Source organism: Aquarana catesbeiana, linkage group LG05 (genome assembly GCF_042186555.1).
Source record: "Aquarana catesbeiana isolate 2022-GZ linkage group LG05, ASM4218655v1, whole genome shotgun sequence".
In the NCBI taxonomy this organism is placed as follows: domain Eukaryota; kingdom Metazoa; phylum Chordata; class Amphibia; order Anura; family Ranidae; genus Aquarana; species Aquarana catesbeiana.
This window is the reverse complement of record NC_133328.1, coordinates 147,911,342-147,934,316: the sequence shown is the minus strand read 5'-3', so window position 1 is coordinate 147,934,316 and position 22,975 is coordinate 147,911,342. Positions and strand designations below refer to the sequence as shown.

The following is a 22,975-nucleotide window of genomic DNA, read 5'->3' as shown; positions in this document are numbered from 1 at the left end:
GAAATGTGGTAATGCTATCTGCAGTCTATCCATATTACAGTATTAGCCTGCAATACAAATATTTGTTTTCTTACCCATTTTTCATCTAGTTTCAGGATCACTATGAAAAATCTAGCATGAGCAGTAGCAGCAGCAGCAGTGGAATAGCAAGCTGCAAGAGTGACTTTTCCGAGAGCACCATCATCCCCCTGGGTCTTCTACAGCCACACAGCTCCGATAAGGAATCAGATGTGTTCTTCCCAAATCAAAGCTATTCCATGGACAATGCTGCTAAAGGTGACACTTGCAGACATACACAGTACATGTAAATATATGCTGACTCCAGGAGTATTTAAGGGACCACTGCTGCCCTAGACACTTTTTAACAATTGTGTTATTTTATAAAGGCTTAACAATTTCACAAAAAAGGTTTGGCTTTAAATTGACTTTATTTAAAATATAGCAATTAAGGCCACAATACCATTTAGATAATAAGCTTAATGGGCTTAATGGGCTTATTAACATTTTGAATAGAAAGGGAAATTAATTCAAAAGACTTAAAGGATAAGTTCACCTTGCTAAAAAAATAAATAAATGCAGATTTTTTGCAGGTAAAAATAAATGTGCATTTATTTTTATTTTTTATTAGGAGGCTGTACCTGAGATCAGATTAGATAAGACTCCTGCAGACTGTCTGTGTAGCTGTCTGCCCATATCTTGTACAGGCAAGGCAGTTATTGAATGACAGGAAGAATCAATGAACCACTAGAGTGCTCACCAGTGCCCAGGTAGTTCATTGGGAACCACAGGCTGTCAGCTGCAAAGGCTGTCGATCCTTATAGTTCATTCATCTACATAACTCTGTGAGTAAATGATGTAGCCAGGGCCAGACTTACCATTGGGCTTGACTGGGCTCAAGCCCATGGGGCCCCCCGCCAGCCCCGCCTGTTTCGAAAGCGGCCGAAAGCCGCCAAGAGCGGCCGAAAGCCGCCGAGATACACAGGACATCTGGATCTGTATCTCGGCGGTGCCATTTTTAAACTGAAAGGCTGCAATGACACTGGGGCAAGGCTACACTGACACTGACAAGGCTACAATGACACTGATAAGGCTGCATTGATGGGCATTTAAATGTAAGTTTTTTTCCTTAAACTTCCCTCCTAAAAGTTTTTTTTCCTTAAAATTCCCTCCTAAACTTGGGGTGCGTGTTATAGGCCGATGCGTGTTATACACCGTTTTATCCATTTTTATTGCTTTTATTAATCGTGGACCCAGGACAAATACCAGTACAGTATCCCCCGCTTATATATTATCTACTTTTGTGAGTAGCCATTTGGCTGTTTTGTCTTGTCCATTTAAACAGAAGTTCTTTAATACTGCAATACAAGTCTGGCGCACCTTGTCCTTTTCTATTTCTGTTTTATAGAGCTGTGCATATGTATAGAAGGGTAGAGCCCGAAAATGACTCAAGCCCCGGAGCCCCCACCACCCTAAGTCCTGGCCTGGATATAGCAATGTGGGCAGAGTCCCACACAGCTGCGTTCTTTTAAAATTGTGACAGTGGGGGGAGGAGATCCCCAGTTTGCAGTCACAATTAGAAGAGGGATCAGAGAGAGGCTGCAGGAGCCGGAACATGTTACAAGTTCCAACCTCAAAAAAGGTGGAACATGAAACATTTTCCCAAAGGTGAACTTATCCTTTTAAGTTAACCTGTACTAAGAGCAGTATATAGGCTGCCACTGCCAACTTCTTTCTGAAACTCTTAGAACATTGCTACCCCAGCATCAGTTCACAGGTTGCCTGTAGACTACAAAGAGCATTGTGACTATTCTCAGCAGTTCCTTTATTCTCTATCTTTGTCTTTAAGTGGCCATGTAGGCAAAATATATGAAAATTAAAAGTTTATTTTTTCTTTCTCATTCATTGAGGGACACACAATTCAGAGGCAATTTGGCTATACTCCAATTTATGGGAGGATTTGAACACTGGCAAACAAAAAAGCAGTGACCAGACTGGTATACCCCTCCTTGCATGCCTCAGTTTTTCTTTCGCTAGTGTCCTAGGAGAATAAATGCCTTTTCTATACTGGGAAAAGTTTAAAATTTTTTACTAGGCACGTTTTCTTTTTCAATATTATTTTTCTTCGATCAACACTTCTCTACATGCTGTTTTGGTTGAGATAGTTTCTGTATGCAGCTATCTGGATTGGCATATCTTCAGCAATAGCTTTGGAGGTCCAGACGCCACTGCGTTGGACGACTGCAGGGCTTGTGAGCTCTTGTCACTCTACTCCACATTGTGGCAATTTTCAGACCTTTGTGTTCTGTGACAGTTAGTTGAAGTGTGCTTTCCAGGTTCAGGGCCATGGCATAGCGATAGTGACAGTGACTTGTGTGTAGTCTGAGTGGGCTAAGCACCTGGAGTTACTTTATTTAAAACTGCTGGACACTATTACTATTCCTATTTTCTTGGGGGAACAGGAAGGATTTTTTTCCTGTGCTGGAGCAAATTGGATTATGCTTTGCTGTTTTTTTTGTCTTCCTCTGCATCAACTGTGGGTATAAGATTGTGTATATAGGATTGTATATTTTTTTCCCCCTTTTATTGGTTGGACTAGATGGATTGGTGTCTTTTTACAACCAGACAAACTATGTAACTTCAGTATCTCTAACTTTGTATCTATTTTCTGTTGTTTTCCATGGAAAGGGTTTAAATAGAGATTGAGTACTGCATCCGAATTGCAAGAGACACTTGGTTTCACTCTGTGTCTCCTGCAACTGCCTACAGTGAGCTAATTTCCCTCCAGCTGTTGAACATCTTCTGCTTCCAGCAGCCAGTTAATGAGTACCCAAGGTTTTACCTTGTATTCTGAGCTTAAAGTTATCCCTGAGTAGCAGTATAATATGTCAAACCCCAAAGACATGTGGAGCACTAACAGTTGCAGGACTTTCTGCAGTGCTCTCTCTCTCTCTCTCTCTCTCTCTCTCTCTCTCTCTCTCTCTCTCTCTCTCTCATGGTCCTGATACCAATAACCTGGAACACTGTTCACTGCTTGAGACCCTACATTCCTCCTTCACCTTAAAATCCTTTTTATGGAGTACTTTGAGGGACACAGGCCCAAACCTTTCAGGTTACGGTTCGTTGGCTTATGTTACTGCTGTAGTACAAAACAGAGGCATGCTGGGAGTAGGAAGGGTTTTACTAGGCTCGTCATTGTTTTTTTGTTTGCCAGGTTCAAAATCTTCCTGTAGGCAACAGTATCATCCTATTGTCTCTAAATCCTGTTTCCCTCAATGAACTTCAAGAGAAGGGGGCCTTAAAATCACATGTGGGTGTTACTTAGGGCAGTCTGCCTCTAAATGCAGCAACAAAGAGAAAAACAGAACATCAAGGAATAGATTCCTTGATCAGGATTTGCTGACGTCCCATATTGGGAAAAAAAGGTATACCAATGGTTTGAATGCATGGTGGCCCTCTTTTTGAAGGTGAAATATGGAGTCCTTGTCCTTGTCTATGGCTGTCACATTGAAATAGAGGGTCACCATGCTATCAAAATGTCGTACACCTTTTTTTTCTGTTATGGGACTTCAGTAAATCCTTCTTCCCAATCTACTTCTTGGTATGCTTATTTTCTCTTCATTCCTGTTTTTTTTACAATGACACACTTAAACCATGTACCCACTCTTCACAAGGGTTACCTATGGATGTCTGTATAGTATGGTTTGATGAATTCCTAGCAAATGCAGCCTCTTTGGGCCCATTTCAGGCTGATATCCACCCAATAAGGCATTTTTATATTTATATAAGAGGTAACCAGGGAAAGTGAAATATCAGCAGATCAGACCTAAACTAGACACCAGGGTGGTCCATGCTGATCTGCCTCTCACGTAGATCGAGCACTGTCTCAGCTCGTAGCTGTATGATACGTAGTAAGAAGAACTCTGGATAGCCGCTCACCTGTAACCACCTTTATTACACAAAATGTTGATAAAATCTTGGCAATCACAACAGCAGTGAGGGGAAAAGACTGATGATGTGTTTCACACACACTAGCACTTACTCATAACATATATGTTATATTAATGTATGACAAGGTGTATAGAGCAGAGGGCTTTAATATTTTCAGGGATGGATTTACAGGCGGTCCCCTAGTTACAAGCATCTGACTTACAAACGACTCCTACTTACAAACGGAGGGAGACAACAGGAAGTGAGATGAAATCTACCCCTAGGAAGGGAAATTCACTCCTGTAAGAGTTGTTATGGGAAAAAGGTGCCTCCACTGATGCTTTATAACCAAGGCTTGTTTCCACAACAATCCAACATTTTCAAAATCCAATTGGGATAGAAAGTGAGGTGAAATCTTCTGAACAGGGGCACAGACAGCAAAATAAACATTACAGGGGTGGTAACCCTTCCCTATGCTATCCGAAAAGCTTAAAAAATGTTTTTCTGGCTGAAACTACACTTAAAAAATGTACCTGTTCCGATTTACAAACAGATTCAACTTAAGAACAAACATACAGACCCTATCTTGTTTGTAACCTGGGGACTGCCTGTATACTTTTTTTCTTCACTAGGTGAACTATTTTTCACCTCCCTCCCATGTCAACTGACTGACTTTAGTATTACACCAACAAGATTATACATTATAGTTAGACCAAAAAGTCTGAGACTGAAAGATACAGTTTGCCCAACCTCTGTACACCTATTACCAACAACAAGAAAAGGTAGGAAAACTGTCACCCTAACTGCTAACAGTTCAGTTCTTGCTGTATGGGCCTAGAGTGATTGAAATATTAGCACACAAAAATGAACAAACTATGCAGGACATCAACAATGACGATCCAGCTGGATTGCACTGGCTGGCAGTATAGCTGTCTGGAAAATGTTATTATATATGGAAATGTATTACTAACAGTCAGCAATATGCTGCTGTAAGCTATGTTGGCTTTGTAGAAATACAGCCATGACTGTTCTAATATAAACTGTATGGTGACTATATCAGGAGATCATGGCCCACTGATAACTTGAGAACTGGACTGAACCATTTAAATTTGGCATGTTTACCGTTGTAAATCACTGCAATAAAGTAACTTTCAGCAGTTTGGGTAAGCCTGTATATAACAAATTATATAAAGTTTATACCAGAGTTAATCAAAAGAAAGTGGGTCCTTGTTAACTGCAGAATAAACTGAAATATTTTTGGAGATCAAAGTAACAACAGTAATCGTTATAGCCTTAAAAACAATAATAACATAGATGACGGAACGCATCCAAGATTCAAAGGGGTCTTGCTGGCAGCTTGCCAAATGAAGAGGCCTTTCAAGCCTCAAAATATAGCAAGGAATGAAAGTTTGATATAATTTTGTTACTTAGAGCTAGAAACATTCCAAGATCAAACTCTATTTGCTGTCTGGCATAGCAAAGATTTAGCTGTATAAAACCTTCCGAGACCAATGTCTGTTAGACCCTGTGACAAGCAGATACAAAAGGGCTAATGCCTTTAGAGGAATATAAAGATGCAGATATAATAAGCTTTGTTAAATGTTTAAGAATACTACTTTACCAGCAAAACTATACATTGCTTGTCCTAAATGGGCTGTCCATCATATATGGATTACTTCATGAAGCAATTTAAGCCAAAAAAATACATAATGGCTGACCCTGAGCATTATGGCTGGATGATCTCAATATGGTTGCAAGGAAGGTTGGAAACAAGAGATGTGGCCAACCATAGAAAAGAATGGAGGAGCAATGAAGGTAATAAAGGCAATTTTTATTTCAATACTTTCAATAAATTAAATCATAAGGTTTTATACACAGGGAAGAGAGAGACTAATTAGGCACTGGTTTTGTCAAGATCACCAACTTCCTATTGAGAATGTAGAAATTGCATGTAGGATTCAGTGTAGTGATTCAGCTTCCTTCATTGGCACATATACCGTGGATCATATTTTTTTCTCTTTCTTCAGATGTATTTTCTGAACTTGAAGATGAGACAGATATGTCTTATAATTCAAGTTGTTCTAGCTACTTTAAAGGACGCACCCAAGGTAAGATCAATCATTTTATACAACTTTCTGGAACTGGAAAAAAGAACAGCCAATATATGTAAGATGCGGTTACCCATAGCAACCAGTCAGTTTGCTAACTTATAAAACATTATTTAATAACTACTTTATAGATGTATTAACTTCCCACAAGACTACATTCTTTAAGGTCATATAGCAAATTCTTCATGTTTCCTATTTTGGAAGTGAAATTAAAGTATAACTAAAGGATTTTTTTCTAGTTTTGTATAGAGTGGAGAGGGATTAGAACACTTGTCAGTTTTTATTGCTGTCTGTGCCCTTGTTAGGGAGATTCACCCTCTCTATTTGTGCTGTTTACTATTATCATTGAAAGTGAAAGTAAAAGAATATCCCAAATTTTCAGTTGTCCCCAGAAAAGTAATAGAGGGAAAATCTTCCAATGGGAAATGGTGAGCTGGAGTCCCCAAGGAAGTTCCTTAATTTGCAGGGATTTCCTCTCAATTCCTGTTTGGCCATAGGACAGCAAGTGAAGGAAAATCTCTGCAATGGGACACAGCTGGTGAAAAAAATCTATAACCCTCCCTTACTCTATCCAAAATGAAAAAAAAAGGTTTTGCCTACAATTCTACTTTAGGAAATTAAATTTCTGGTTGTTTTATGGGTGTAATAGACTTTCAATGGCTCTCGAGGATTATGGAAGTTCCTCTAAAATATTTCGATATTTTATAAATCTTTTCAATATTTTTTTACAATTTTTATCTTCAACATTTAGGTAAAGTATTTATTTCCAGGTGCATGTGTAGTGCAAGTAGAAACAAATACAATGGTAACTATCACTGCCATGACTTTGTTAATAAAAACATTATTTCTGTCAATCAAAAAAGCCATGTAGACACCATAAAAAAATTGTTAGGATTAAGTTTGCCTTTGTTAACAAAGCTGTTGATCATGGCTAACATGGTGATCGCATGGATTTTTTAAAGAAAAAAGGCCATGTGATTTTTGTTTTTTCAAGCAAACTTTACCTAATCCATCCATGTTGCAAAGTATGAAGCTACTTTTACCAAGATTTTAGAGAAGATGTTTATGCAAAACAAACTTGGTGAAATCTCACACTTATCCCTAGTAGTGAGTCCTTACTGCTGCACTGTGTAGACAGCACACTGGTGTTTGATATACCCAAGAACAGAGATCACAACCTCAGTAATATATTATATTAAGAGATATATTCCTGGCGGAAATAATGTATTTTAAAACACACTTTTCCCATGTGCATATTATTTCAAGGAAATATTAAAACATATCCAAACCCCAAAACAAAAATGCAGTACATTGCAGATTACCAGTTCTTAGGTGTAGTAGCTGCATTCAATTTTTTTTTCATGCTTTTTGCCTTTATTTTCACCTGATAATCCTGAAAATGACACACTTCCTGTCCCTGGACGGCTATGTTTATTTCCCCATAATGGAAGCAGCCTTGGTTGCCACCCAGGCGAGACTTTAAATGTGTATTCCCCTACTTTATCTCCATTACATGGGGGGGTGTTAGTAGTTTACAGAACAAAGATAACATTGTTTTTGCTTCCAGTTCATCTCAAAGGAAGTGGCAAACACACTGCATTTCATGCAAGATCACCAAGTATTTTCTATACTTGCTGAAAATGTTCTTAGTCTGAAAAATGAAAGTGAATGCACCACATTTAAGAACTGGTAAGTTGCAATATAGTTTTTTTTTCAGATGTGCTTTAAATGCACATTCATTTGTGTAGATCACTAAAACTGTATTTGGGCCGTTGCTATAATATTCTTACTCAGCCCGGAGTTCTCTTTTAGCCTTCAATCTTCTGGACTACTATTCCAAAAGAAGAAACATCTGGAGCAGCATACAATACCAAATAGAAAGTCATTCAAATACTTTTGAAGTGTGCAAAAATTCCTCCCAGAAGAAATAAACAGAGCAATATGCAAATCAGGAGCTTTATAAAGTTTAAGCAGCATGGGGCCAATTAATCAAAGTGGAAAGCTACAGTACAATCATACATTCAAATTTATCAACTGTGACTATTTAATTAGAGACTGAGAATAATCTGTACATGAGAAGAACTGCTATAACAAATGTATGAACTGCACAGTCCCACTCTGCCACCAAACAAAGAAACTTATTAATATAGGAACACTAGGATATCCTTCATTTTAAAATGCTTTGAAACCAGAAAATACTTTTTATTATTTTAATTACAGTGAATTATTGTATTGAGAGTGTCTGGGACACACTCACAGATCATTACATTGGATAAACAATGCATATGTCACCAGGTCATGTAAAATGTGTTTATATAAATAAAATTTAAGAGTGTAATCATGTGTATATTTACACAGTAAGCATGCCAGACATTTCATGAAAATTAGCAGTCGGTTCCATTGTCAGATTTTTACCTGCTGCTTTTACTACACATTGCTTTTTTTCAATGAGGTTCAATGATTACAATTTGACCAACATTTACTTTGGATTTCTAGAACATTGCAGCACCGACAGTTCCAGTGTATTAAAGCAGCAATTTACGGTACCCAAAATGGATTAATGTTTATATTCTTGACAAAAAAAAAAAGGACTTTTGACTTACCTGTAAATTCCATAGCTTAGAGTACAGTACAGTCTATTCATAGACACTGGGTTAAAGGTTGGTACACTGGCAAGTTTTTGAGAACAGGCCCCTTGATGTCCCTGCTATAACCCTATACCACTCAGTGAGTCCTTGAGTGAGTTTTTTTTTAGCAAGCAATGCATAGTAACCCAGGAATAGAAGGAGGGTGTCCCGTGTTCTGTACTGTAATTCAAGATTTGGAATATATAGGTAGTCAATTTTTTATTTATCCTAATTGTGCAGTGAAGGACACAGTTCGAGTATCCCAAGACCCTGGAATGTTCATAAGCAGTGAATGAGAAGGGTGGGCAACAACTAGGCAAACATAACTGTGCCAACAGGCTCAACAACAAGGGTCAACAGACTGAACTTCGGCGTCCTGCTGCAAGAACCCTGCAGCCAAATATGCATCCACAGAAAATTAAACATCCACCTAGTAGAATTTTGCAGAGATGACCAGCTGGGCAACAGAGGCTTGGTGCCAGAATGCCCAGGAAACACCCACTGACCTAGTGGAATGAGCATGTTAAAGTGCAGGAGGAGTTTCATCTTTTGGAGTGTCAGCTCTGGCAGTGAGTTGTCTTCTCCATCTAGTGATGGTCGACTTGGAAGCAGGATGTCCATTATGAGCTGAGGGTAAGATTAATAGTGAGTCCATCTTCCTAAAGAAAGCTGTGGCTTTAAGGTAGACTCTGATGGCTCTAACTGTGTCCAAGCAGTGAAGAGCAATTTCCTTTGGGTGTTTTGTAGCAGGGTAAAAAGATAGTAGGACTATGTCTTCAATGAGGTAAAAGACTCAGACCACCTTAGGAAGAAATTAAGGTCTTGGCATTACCAGGTCTTTGTGAAGAATGAGGAATAGGTCCCTAGAAGAGAAAGTCGATAGCTCATAGACACATTTGACAGACATGATAGCAACCAAGAAGGTCACTTTGCAGGAGAGATCATCTAAGGGGGATTTCTGCAGGGAGAGTGATGGATGAAGGGCGCGTGATCAATTGCTCACATCAAAAGGTATAAAATGTATTCATATGAAAATAAATGCAAACGAATAAGACCAATACTACGTATCATGCAAACAGGTAACAAAATATAGAAAACATGGAAATTAAAAATGGGTTAAACGTAACATAAGCCCATGTTGAGGTGGATGTTTAGAGTCGGCTGACGCGTTTCGAGCATAACCTCTTCATCAGAGCCTTTGAGAACCAGGGCACAGTCTCTATGGGCCGGTAGGTCAAAAACATATGTACATAAACATAATGGCTAGTTGGAAAGTGTGGCCTGAAATGGGAATACGTTTTTCTGTGTTCCATACCAGTCCACGTTCAAGTGTTCTAGGTGGAACAGAGATCAGAAAAAAAAATATATATATGTATATATATATACATATATATGCACACACACATGTATAAGCAGTATATAGAATATATAGACAGAATTTCAGCTAGAAATACAGTATGGGGCACATGGCAAGAATATGCAACACAAAAAACAAATGATGAGTAAAAATACATAAATCAATAGATGAATATGATAGACGAGAATCACATATATGTACAAAGAATTGATGAAAGGTACAATGTCTATCAAAAATTTGATAGGGGATTCGGTGTCTATGAGAACCATAAATGAGTGGTCAATGGTAGACCTTGAAATAACAAACAAAAAACAAAATATAAAATATATATATGTATATGTATATATGTGTGACCAAAAAGTGTTTTTTAGAACACATACATATATAGGTAAGTGAAAGAAGTAAGTGGGGAGATGACGAACTGGTGACTTGATGTGTAAACGCACCTACCTATGTGGTAGTTGATGGTATGTGTGTTCTCCTTTAAAATGTTGAAATAGGATTGTAGGGTGGTGTGGACCTGAAGGGGGGGGGAGAGAGGAAGCACAGTGTTAAAGGAAACAGAGGGAAACCAGAATAGTGGCCTGGGGGTGATCCCTCAGGACACTAACAGGCAGTCATATCATGGCATATTGCTGAATTAATGAGGAGGCTGTGTACCTGTCACAGGCTGGATGGAGGAGAGATTTCGGCCTGTCTGCATCCTCCTGGGAGAGTGCTGTCCCGTACTATAGGAGGATGGAGGGGAGTGAAGATCACTTTAGAGGATACTGGAGCCGTGTGTGTCCGCAGCTGTCTCTCTGCCTCAGATATAGGTTGATGTCAGAGCGAGGATGGCTGCTTGTGGGTTATAAGCCAGTTTTGGGGGCGGGCCTGAGCATGGGCTGCAAGTGGATATAATGAAATCGAGATGAGGGGGGTGTGGCCGGCAATGGAACGCACGCCGTCAGGCGGGTGGGCGTGGTTGTGCGCTCCAAGGGCGATCACATGACCTGACTCCTGTCAGTGCCCGGAGACGAAAGGAGCTCCAGGCGGAGTCCCCAGCAGTGGACGAGCCGGTTCGGCGCGTGCCGCGCAAGATGAAAAAAGACACACATACACACAGGCGACTCTGGTCTACAGGAGCATCGGGAGGGGGGGGAATTAGTGTGGTGGCAAAAAGGAGCTCTAGAAGCAGTGGAACTGCAAGAAGTCCCTGTCCATCTGGGTGTCACAAAAAAGAGAAATTGTGTCAAGGACAAGGGAAAAGAATTTGTGTAACTTGAAACAGTAATTAAATTGAATAAAATAGAGAATAAAAAATGAATATGAAATTGAAAATAGATGTAAATAATGGATGTAAATGTAAAAGTGAAACTGAGAATGTGATGAGAGATATTTAATATATGAAATTGAAAATGAAAATAAAAATGAATGTGAGTGGGAATTAGAAATGATGAGATGGTAAAAGATGGGATAAGCAGAATGGGACAGGGGTAGGTGGGGAGTGCTCGGGGCGGGGAATGGTGATGATGGATACTGATATTGGTTTGTATCTAGATGATTCCATGGATTTCCAGGTCTTCGTTCAATCCATCGGGAACCATTAACCCGAGAGAGAAGATCCAGAAGGATTCTTGTCTGCAGAGTTTTTTAAATCTCCTCCCAATATCGTTGTCTTTTTTTATGGCTTCAATTCCAAACACTTTAAGGCCTATTGGGTTTCCATTGTGGTGTTCTCTAAAGTGCCTGGGTACTGAGTAGTTTTGGTTTTTCTTATTTTTTATGGACTGATGGTGTGTATTACTGTTGATGATGCTGCATTTGTGCTCGCTAAATCTTGTCCTCAAAGGACGTGTTGTACGTCCGACATACAGTAACCCGCATGGGCAAATTAGGTTGTAAATCACATGGGAAGTGCCGCAATTGATGAATTGGACAATTTTGTGGTTCCGGCCGTCTGTTCCAGTGACTTCTTTTTTTCTATGTGCCATGAAAGGGCAAGCTCCACAGCTTCTAATTCCACATTTGTAATTGCCCTTCTGGTCAAACAGGGATGTGCAACGGCCTGTAGGGGTCTTAGTTTGGTTTAGGGGTTTGCGTACTCTACTAGGTGCTATTAGACTTCTAAGGTCTTTACTTTCCGGAATATAACTTCAGGTTTGGATGGTAAGAGTGGATTGAGGATGGGATCTTGCTTTAGAATGTTCCAGTTTTTCTGGATGACTCTCTGTATGTCAAAAGCTTTGGTATTATATTGTGTGCTAAATCTGATGGAATTATTCACTGTCTGCTTTTTTCGCTCTGTTTTTTTGGGGGGTGTTACCATGGTAGCTGAGGGATGTTCATCATAAAGTGTCCAGTATTTTGAGAAGGCTTGTTCAATCAGGTGTTCTTCATAGCCTTTCTCAAGTAATTTCTTTTTTAGGATGGACCCTTGCTTTTCGTAGTCGCTTCTTTTGGTGCAGGTTTTTTTCAGCCTACAGAATTGCCCAAAGGGGATGTTGCGGATCCACTTGGGATGATGGTGGCTTTTGGCATGAAGGTAGGAGTTCCCTGCACTAGGTTTGAAATGGGTTTTGGATAGAATCATTCCTTCTTCGTTAATTTTGAGATCAAGGTCCAAGAAGACAAGTGATGTATCGTCAGTTACGTGGGTAAAGTTGATGCCAAAGGGATTGGAGTTACAGTATTCCAGAAATTTATTGAGATCTGTATACGATCCATTCAAGATGATCAGAATGTCATCGATGTATCTGGTGTAAAGTGCGAGCTGGTCCTTAGGGGTTGTTGGCCCAGATGGACCTGTCTTCCCAGAGGCCCATGAATAAGTTAGCGTAGCTGGGAGCAAATTTTGCTCCCATAGCTGTCCCTTTGGTTTGTCGAAAGTACTCATCCACGAAAGAAAAATAGTTGTGGGTGAGACAGAATTTTATGGAGTCGAGGAGAAATTTGATCTGTAGGGGGTGTGTATCACTTTTCGATAGAAAGTACTCTACTGCTTCTATTCCATATTTGTGTTCAATTGAAGTATAAAGAGATGAGATGTCAAGAGAGAGCCATTTGTATTGCGGTTGCCATGAAAAAAGATGAGAGGATATCGAGCATATGTCCAGAATCTTTCACGTAAGATGGGAGTTGTAATACTAGATCTTGTAAAAAGTGGTCAATGTAGCAGGCTAGATTACTAGTTAGACTGTCAATTCCATCAATAATGGGTCTGCCTGGTGGATTCGTCTGGTTCTTGTGAACCTTAAGAATATGGTAAAAGTGGGGGGTAAGTGGGTGCTGTTTGTTCAAGAAGAGGAATTCACTTTTTGTAATGACTCCGTTCTCCCTGGCTTGTTTTAATAGAATTTCCAGAGAGATGGAGAAAGATGGTAATGGATCGACAGGGAGTTTCTCATATGTCTCGGTGTCTCCAAGTAATCTCAAAGCCTCAGCCATATAGTCGTCTCTGTTTTGGATTACTAGACCACCGCCTTTGTCAGCTTGTCTAATGATGGTGTCTTCTCGGTCTTGAAAATTCTTAAGGATTTCTTTGGGGACTTCATACAGGGATAATGAGTACAATCAATATGATAAATCACCCTACACCTATAACCAAGCACGCCCCAACCCTCCCTACAATGAGGATTTTCCCAAGGGACCTCCAGGCCCCAAAAGAAGGGCAGATGCAAACGAGGCACTCGAGGGGGGAGGCGGGCCCGGAAAAAGAAGGCGCCACTAAATCCCAGTGGCCTTTTCAATCTGAGCCAGAGAGAATTTACTGATGCGGAATTACACGTGTTAAACAAGGGTCTCAAGTTTGCCCCTCCTAAATAACTGAGCAAATTTGGCACCTTTATTGACATTTTAAAATTCAAAAGGAAACTCAATATCCAGAGACACTTTTTAAGTAACCCCACTAATTTAGAAACTGGAAATGGAGTGGAGACTGAAGGAAACGAGAGAAGAGTAATACACTCTGGGCTAGCGAACCCTTCACTCTTTAACCCCCCAAACAATCTAGCTCCTGCTGTCAAAGTCTTTTTTGACATGGTGTTGAAGGACTTAGATCAATTACCAATTAGGCGTGCATATGATCACCCCAAAATGAAATCGGGTTTAAAATCCCTGTGCGAGCACAAGGACATAGTAATCCGCCCCGCCGACAAAGGCGGAGGCCTGGTAATCTTAGACAAGGAAGATTACCATCTTGAGATGTGCCACATCCTCAGCGACGATAAGACATATATGGTATTAAAAAATGACCCTACAAAGGTTTTCAAAAAGAGATTGGTAGAAATTGTAGAACGAGGATATCAACAGGGCATCCTGAATAAAAAAGAGAAAGAATTCCTCGTCCCAGTTGGCCCGAGGGTCCCGGTAATGTACTATCTTCCAAAAATCCACAAGAGCACTACCAGGCCCCCGGGCAGGCCCATTATAAGCGGAATAGATTCGGTTACCTCTAAAATCGTCCGTTATATAGATTTTTTTCTACAACCGTTAGTGTGTCAGGCCCCCTCCTACCTGAAGGATACAGGGGATACTATTCGGCATTTAGCATCCGTCGAATACCAGGATGATCTCATCCTGGTTACGGCGGATGTCACGTCATTATATACCAGTATTCCACACAGACTGGGACTTGAGGCTGTACAATATTATCTTGCCAGGAATAGCAGGATTCCACTTACCCAACAAATTTTTGTTATGGAACTTCTACAATTTGCCACACTTACCAACTTTTTCTGGTACAATAATCAGTTCTTCTTGCAGAGGAAGGGCGTGGCTATGGGGGCTAAACTTTCCCCCAGCCTCGCCAACCTTTTCATGGCCCTATGGGAGGAGGATGTCGTCTACCCATCACAGCAGCCTGAACTGTGTTTATGGGTACGATACATAGACGACATCCTCCTCCTATGGAAAGGTGACGAGGAAACCCTTCATGAGTTCATGGCCACTCTCAATAACGAGAGAGGCATAATTCTCACATACGAGACAAGTTCTGTCTCTATACATTTTCTGGATCTGGAGATATCCATAGTTGACCGTCGGATTGTGACCACCACCCATTTCAAGCCGATGGACAGAAATGGATATATCTCCACAGATAGTTGTCACTACAGTCCTTGGTTGGAGTCTGTCCCACGGAGCCAGTTCCTACGTATTCGAAGAAACTGTTCCTCTACCAGTATCTTTATGAGGCAGGCCCACTTTTTGAAGGAACGGTTTATCGCCAAAGGGTATCTATAGTCAACTATAGACCAAGAGATTACCAGAATTTTGTATACTGATCGAGATACACTTATTACTGAACGCCCTAAGCCCGCCTCTGATGACAAATTTAAGTGGTCAATGTTCACCCAATTTTCTATCCAACCTAGACAAATTAAACATATCCTGAATCGTCACTGGGGAGTCTTAAAGAGTGACCCAGTTCTGGGACCAGTGCTCCCGAATAATGCAGGTGTTACCTTTAGAGGGGCCCCATCCCTGCGAGACCATATTTCCCATAATGTTATTGAACCGCCTGTTAAAGTGTCCTTTTTCCCAGAAACTAAAGGTTACCACCCTTGCAAACGATGTAACGTTTGCATATACAACCTGTGTGGACGTAAGAGGACTGAAACATTTCAGTCTTCAGTTACTTCCATTACTTATCCTATGAAGCATTTCACCACGTGTGCCACTCGCTTTCTTGTTTACCTTATCACTTGCCCGTGCAATAAACAGTACATGGGTCGTACCATAAGGGCGTTTAGCACCCGGGTAAATAAGCATATTACTGCCATTAAATTTGGGCGTACCAATCACAGTGTGCCTAGGCACTTTCTAGAGCACCATGCTAAGAATCCAAGCAGTACAAAATTCCAGATCATTGATAAATACATCCCGCACTGGAGGGGGGGTCCACGTATTAGGGGGGTATCCCAACTTGAGACATTTTGGATATTTCAGTTAAAGAGTTATTTTCCTTATGGGTTAAATGTCGAGTGGGATCTCAATGCATTTATTAACAAATCATGATGCATTGTGGACTTGCCCCCCCTCTTTATATCTGACCTGGTTTCACCGTTTTACCATTATATTTATTCACATGTGCCCCCACTATGTCATCTTAACTTGCACTCTTCTACTTGGATTATATCCTTTGAATATAATTTTTGCACTTTTTGAATTTACATGTTACAAATCTTATGCATTATACACATTTGTATATTCACAGGTTTAGCATCTTTGTTTTTCTTTTCCTGTTTGGGAGATCTTATGAACACTCTATACACCCATTGCATATATTTATAAGTTCGACCCATACCCATTTATATTGTTTATGGTACGATAGGGAGTTTAGATGCCTCTGGAGAGTTTTATTAGTTTATGTCCCCTGATTTTTTATATATAGTTTTCAGGTTGTATTGCTTTACAATATGTTTTAGATCAGGGTTTCCTATCACCCATACATCCGGGCCGCTGTTTGGCACTTCTGTGGACACACTTTGACGCTCAGGTACTGGGTCTCGGCTTCAGTGCGCAGTGACATGGGAGTATGATGTGTGGGCGGAGCGGCGCCGCTTCACAGCAGAGACTCTCACTTGCCTCTTCCTGGAGTGAAATTGAGGCTTGGAGCGCACAGCCCTGAGCCTGTGATCAGCGCCCTGTAATAGGGTGTCTTGTGCGGTGCTCAGCGGCCCATGATTGGGCAATACACCAGTCAGTCTCAGGCAGAACCACATAGTAAACACCTCGTCATAGGGTGTCATGTGACATGCTGGGCGGCCCTTGATTGGGTGTGGAAACCACCGTCAGCCAATCCCATTCATTCGGATTCTCATTGGCTGAGATATCCGCTCTGCAGCGGTCTTGCACAGCTGACGAGAATTCTCACAGCTGATGCCGTTTTTTAACTTGTCATGTGTCTATAAATGTTTGCGTGATACCAGACGATAGCTAATATGCCCCAGTAGAAGGACCCCTAGTCCGAAACATGTTGGGTTGCGATTAGCTATCCTTTCTGGTACCACGCTATTTTTATTCTCCATTTTTTATTGCCCAGTGGGGGTGAAAAGAAGACTTGGGTTTGAACTCGGTGTGTACGATCTGTTTTTCCATGAGGGCTAGGAGTTCTGGTTCTATTTCATAGTCCTCGCAGGCTCCCTCTTGGTATAGACTCTCTAGATTTTCGAGTGCATTATCCACATTTGGTGTATTGTCAGATAGAGTGCTTGTGAGTGAGGATGATACTTCAGAGGGTGATTCGTGGAGAGCGAAGTACCTTTTTAGAGTGAGATTTCTCGTGTACCTATTGAGGTCTACGAAGATCTCGAAGAGCTTTGGTGGATTTTTAGGGGCAAAATTGAGGCCCTTGCGTAGAACATTGAGTTCTGTGTCATCAAAAACTGAACTGGATAAGTTGAAAATTTTGATTGTGGTGTGTGTTGGAGTTATCTTTTCCCTTTTTTTGTTTTTCTGTCCTCCTCCTCGCCCTGTTCTTCTCCATCTTCTCTTTTTCTTATCATCCTCTGTGGGAGTTCCAGAGGGATTTTCTGTTGAGCTGTGGGGTTGTGACTGTCCACAGCTCTTTCTCCTAAAAAAATGCATGGTGATGTGTTTTCCATCGATTTTTGCTGAGTGGGTGAATTGGCCGTCTGTTGGCTGGTATGGTGGTTGGTGGTGATGACCACTGGTGGTGGATTGTGATTTGTATGCGTATTTGCAGTGGTGTTGGTGGGTAGATGATTAGTAGGTGCTTTTGTTTTCTGGGCTTGGACTCCTAATGGTGGAGTTTGGCCCTCTCTTAAGTCCGGTAACTTGGTCCATTTGTTTGTGTTTTTATTCCCATCATTGTAAGAGGAGGGATGGGGGAAGGCTGACACCTGAGGATCTTTACTGGTCAGAGAGTTCCCCTTACTCCCTCTCTTGGAAAAATTGTTTGAATGGTTTTGTAATTGGGAGCTTCTGTATGGTCTCTGTTTGTAGGTGTTTCTTTTGTTGGTGTTGTGTTTCGTGTGGCGTAGAGGGGTCATGGGGCGTGTATTGTTTTGAGAGAATGATGAAGGTTTTTGGGGATGTACACCATTAGCATTCACAGGTTTTTTCCATTCAAATTCTCATCCAAAGAGGTAGTCGAGTCTGTCCCTCTCAAATTTTCCCGATTTCTTGCTGATAAGATTGGTTTCAAAGCTCACCATTTGGTCATTGATCTTTTTATCCCAATCGTCAAAAGATGGGAGATCTGTGTAGGGGGCCAGGTCGTCTTGTGTATTTTTCAAATCACTACGGATTTTAATTAGGTTTCTCTCTGAGTGATGATTGAGAGAAGTAATTTTTTGTTTAATTCTCTCATTTGGATGACCCATGCATCCTTGAGATCATCATCTAACCAGGTGCAAGTCTTGGTTAATCTAAGACCTCTTGGTACACAATTTGTTTTGATGTAATTTTCTAAAAGTAGAATGTCCCACCATTGTATCATTTCTTTCTATAAAATGTTTCTCAATTTGGAAAGAAGTGTTATCATGAGTTCCTCCCTATTTGGTGTGGTTGCTGGTTTGGTAGTGGTGTCTGTTGGTTTGTTGCATATTTCAAGTGCTTCAATGCTGTTAGAGAAACCTCTTGCCAGAGAGGTCCTTCTTAGTTCTCTTTGTTCAATAGATAGGACCATGTTGGTCTAATATTGTGATATTTTGTGGCCTGTTGGATTATAAGTTCTGCTGAACTGGATAAACGTCCAGAGAGGGATATGACGTGTGGGGATGGCCTCACCTCAGCAGCGGGAGACCCCTAGGGGCTGATGCAAATTGTGGACAAGGAAAGATTACTCCTGCGCTTCTGAGGGTCTGTTAGGGTTTAAAAAAGTAATATTGTGAGCTGTAGTAAAGCTAAAAGAGATGGTATTGCGTGTCCCGCTGCCCAGAAGCTGACCCCGTGGTGGTCAGGTAAGACTATATGGAGAGTGATGGATGCAGGGCGCGTGATCAATTGCTCACAACAAAAGGTATAAAATTTATTCATATGAAAATAAAAGCAAATAAAAACAAATGAATAAGACCAATACTACGTATCATGCAAACAGGTAACAAAATATAGAAAACATGGAAATTAAAAATGGGTTAAACGTAACCTAAGCCCATGTTGAGGCGGGTGTTTAGAGTCGGTTGACGCGTTTCGAGGATAACCTCTTCATCAGAGCTTTTGAGAACCAGGGCGCAGTCTTTATGGGACGGTAGGCCAAAAACATATGTACATAAACATAATGGCTAGTTGGAAAGTGTGGCCTGAAATGGGAAATACGTTTTTCTGTGTTCCATACCAGTCCACGTTCAAGCGTTCTAGGTGGAACAGAGATCAGAAAAGAAAATATATATATATGTATATATATACATATATATGCACACACACATGTATAAGCAGTATATAGAATATATAGACAGAATTTCAGCTAGAAATACAGTATGGAGCACATGGCAAGAATATGCAACACAAGAAACAAATGATGAGTAAAAATACATAAATCAATAGATGAATATGATAGACGGGATTCACATATGTACAAAGAATTGATGAAAGGTACAATGTCTATCAAAAATTTGATAGGGGATTCGGTGTCTATAAGCACCATAAATGAGTGGTCAATGGTAGACCTTGAAGTAACAAACAAAAAACAAAATATAAAATATATATATGTATATGTATATATGTGTGACCAAAAAGTGTTTTTTAGAACACATACATATATAGGTAAGTGAAAGAAGTAAGTGATTTCTGCAGGAGAGAGAGATTGAGACTGAGGTCTTAAGGAAGCACAGGGTGCTGTAAAGGGGGACCTAATGAAAGACAGACCTTAACTGGTTGATGCCTGCCCACTGTCAAATGACAGCGGTGCGGCTCATAGGTTTTCATCACATCTTCCTGAAATAATTGTACTATATACCTTAATCGCCTAAGCCTCCTTATCTCAGATCCTTCCAGTTTCACCAGTATTGGAATATATATAATATAGCCCTTTATTTTCGTAATATTTTTAATTTCCTGCCATACTTTGTCAAGCAATTTACCCGTTATGAAACTTTTTTTGGACAATTGGTTTCTAGTCTCCAATAGAGAAATGAATGAGCATTCCTTGACATGGTTTGTAAGTTGGTGACAGTCTTACAGGCTTGGGCAGAGATTCAAATCTCCCTGAGTGTCCAGGAGACATGGTTCTTAAAGGAGTCAAAACTTTCCATCAATATTCTGGAACTAAGTGTGATCAGGTTGTTTCTACAGCACCAGTCCTTCCTTCTGCAAGGTTACAATAGTGGCTTACATAAAGCACCAGTGGAGCACCAGAAGTCAATCTGCCTTAAAGCGGGGTACCACCCAAAAATGGAACTTCCACTTTAAGTGATGGTGACCCCATGACATGATGTAATTTTTTTGGGGGGGGGTCGGGTACCCTGTTTTTAGAGGCACCCAGCTCCCACTTCATCCCCTGGCACCGTGGCGCCAGGATGGAAGATCACCTTTCCCCCCTCCCTCCCTGCAATCTTCTGGGACACGTCACAGGTCCCATAAGTTTGCCCGGCCATTCACAGCATGCAGAGTGGCTCGCATGCGCAGTGCGTGCCCAGGCTGTGAAGCCACAGCGGGGTGCCCCCAGTTAGAATTCCGGTGCCGCTGAGAGGAGGGGGAGAGGAGCGCGGCTTCGTGTGCCTGCATCGCTGGACGGTGGACAGGTAAGTGTCTGATTGTTAAAAGTCAGCAGCTCCACTTTTTGTAACTGCCGACTTTTAAATGGCTGGAACTCCGCTTTAAGAAAAACTAAATTGATCCCCTCCTAGGTGGAAAATACCTTTCCAGCTCTCTTGGTTGTCCACATCCCTGGAGTCTACGATCAGTAGGTACGATTCCTAAGCTGTCAATGCCTAGACTCAGGGAAGTTGTCTCCACACCATGACTTATTTCAAAATATCTTTCAAAGGTGGAGGAAACCAAATGTGGATATCAGGACCTTCAGATTTAACAAGCTGAACACATTTGTGTCCAAGACCAGGGATCCTCTAGCTTTTGCAGTAGATTTGTTCATTCCTTGGACTCTTTCAAACTGGTCTATGCCTTCCAATGAAGATACTCCTTCTGCTGCTATGCAAGGTAGGAAATTAAAGGGTCCTTGTAATTCTCTTTGCACCAAATTGTACCAGAAGAATGTGGTACACAGGCTGTCGGGACCTGGATCACCGTGTGGCATCACTGCGGTTCCCTGGGTGGAGGGTAGGGATGAGCTTCGAGTTCGAGTCAAACTCATGTTCGACTCGAACATCGGTTGTTCGCAAGTTCGCCGAACAGCGAACAATTTGAGGTGTTCGCGACAAATTCAAATGCCGCGGAACACCCTTTAAAAGTCTATGGGAGAAATCAAAAGTGCTAATTTTAAAGGCTTATATTCATGGTATTGTCATAAAAAGTGTTTGGGGACCTGGGTCCTTCCCCAGGGGAAATGGATCAATGCAAAAAAAGTTTTAAAAACGTCTGTTTTTTCGGGAGCAGCGATTTTAATAATGCTTAAAGTGAAACAATAAAAGTGTAATATCCCTTTAAATTTTGTACCTGGGGGGTGTCTATAGTATGCATGTAAAGGGGCGCATGTTTCCCGTGTTTAGAAAAGTCTGACAGCAAAATGACATTTCAAAGGAAAAAAAGTCATTTAAAACTACTCGTGGCTATTAATGCATTGCCGGTCCGACAATACACATAGAAGTTCATTGATAAAAACGGCATGGGAATTCCCCACAGGGGAACCCCGAACCAAAATTAAAAAAAAAAAAATGACGTGGGGGGCCCCCCTAAATTCCATACCAGGCCCTTCAGGTCTGGTATGGATATTAAGGGGAACCTCGGCCAAAATTTAAAAAAAAAATGGCGTGGGGTCCCCCTCAAAATCTATACCAGACCCCTCAGGTATAGAAAATTAGCACTTTTGATTATTCATATTCGTGTCCCATAGACTTTAACGGTGTTCGCGTGTTCAAACGAATTTTTTTCCTGTTCGCATGTTCTGGTGCGAATCGAACAGGGGGGTGTACGGCTCATCACTAGTGGAGTGTTGTAGTTCCAGTGTCCACGAGCGGGTGTCCCCCAGCAGACAGCAAATCTCAGTAATCAGTCTCTACCCGAAGTTGACTTCTGGGAAGGTATTTAGGTCCTCCCCTACTAAGTGACTCTCACTCCACTGTTTTGGTGCTGCCTAATTCTGTTTGCTTAGACCCTGCTCTTGCTTCCTGCCCTGTACACTGTACCCCAATGCCTTGTACCTGCTTCCCTTTGTTCCTGATCCCAGCTTTGTTCCCCCTTTCCAATATTCTCCCGTCACCTCCAGTTTTCCCCTGCTTTTCTGTGTTCCCCATTTTGTATATATTGTATACAGTTGTTAGGCATCTGTTTGTTAGTTATTAGTCAGATATTCTGTCACTGGGTTTTTTGGCTCACTTTTATTTTCATGTTTGCTGTTTGCTAGTCTTTGGAAGGATTTTGTTTCACTGTAAATAAATCTCAGCTTTGCACTTCTAGGGAGTGAAATTTTTTGCCCATTCTTCTGTGCGATATAGCTCAAGTTCTGTCAGATTGAATGGAAAGCTTCTGTGAACAGCAATTTTCAAGTCTTGCCACAGATTCTCAATTGGATTTAGGTCTGGACTCTGACTGGGCCATTCTCACAGATGGATATGCTTTGATCTAAACCATTCCATTGTAATTCTGGCTGTATGTTTATGGTCCTTGTCCTGCTGGGAGTTGAACCTCTGCCACAGTCTTAAGTCTTTTGCAGACTCTAATACCCTGTACACACGATCGGACATTGATCGGACATTCCGACAACAAAATCCATGGATTTTTTTCCGACTGATGTTGGCTCAAACGTCTTGTATACACATGGTCACACAAAGTTGTCGGAAAATCTGATCGTTCTGAACGCGATGACGTAAAACACGTACGTCGGGACTATAAATGGGGCA

General features: G+C 41.1%; 1 protein-coding gene across 3 annotated transcripts in view; it reads left to right on the top strand.

Moving 5' to 3' along the window:
- Positions 1-22,975, top strand: part of NEK10 (NIMA related kinase 10) — a 515,946-nt gene that overhangs the window by 356,181 nt on the left and 136,790 nt on the right. For all 3 annotated transcript variants that reach the window (XR_012244412.1, XR_012244413.1, XM_073630267.1), the window contains exons 27-28: positions 90-276; positions 5,955-6,035. Coding sequence is in view for 1 of the 3 variants with exons in the window: in XM_073630267.1 (XP_073486368.1) it covers positions 90-276; positions 5,955-6,035 (268 nt within the window). In the remaining 2 variants the exon portion in view is untranslated. The remainder of the gene's footprint in view (positions 1-89; positions 277-5,954; positions 6,036-22,975) is intronic.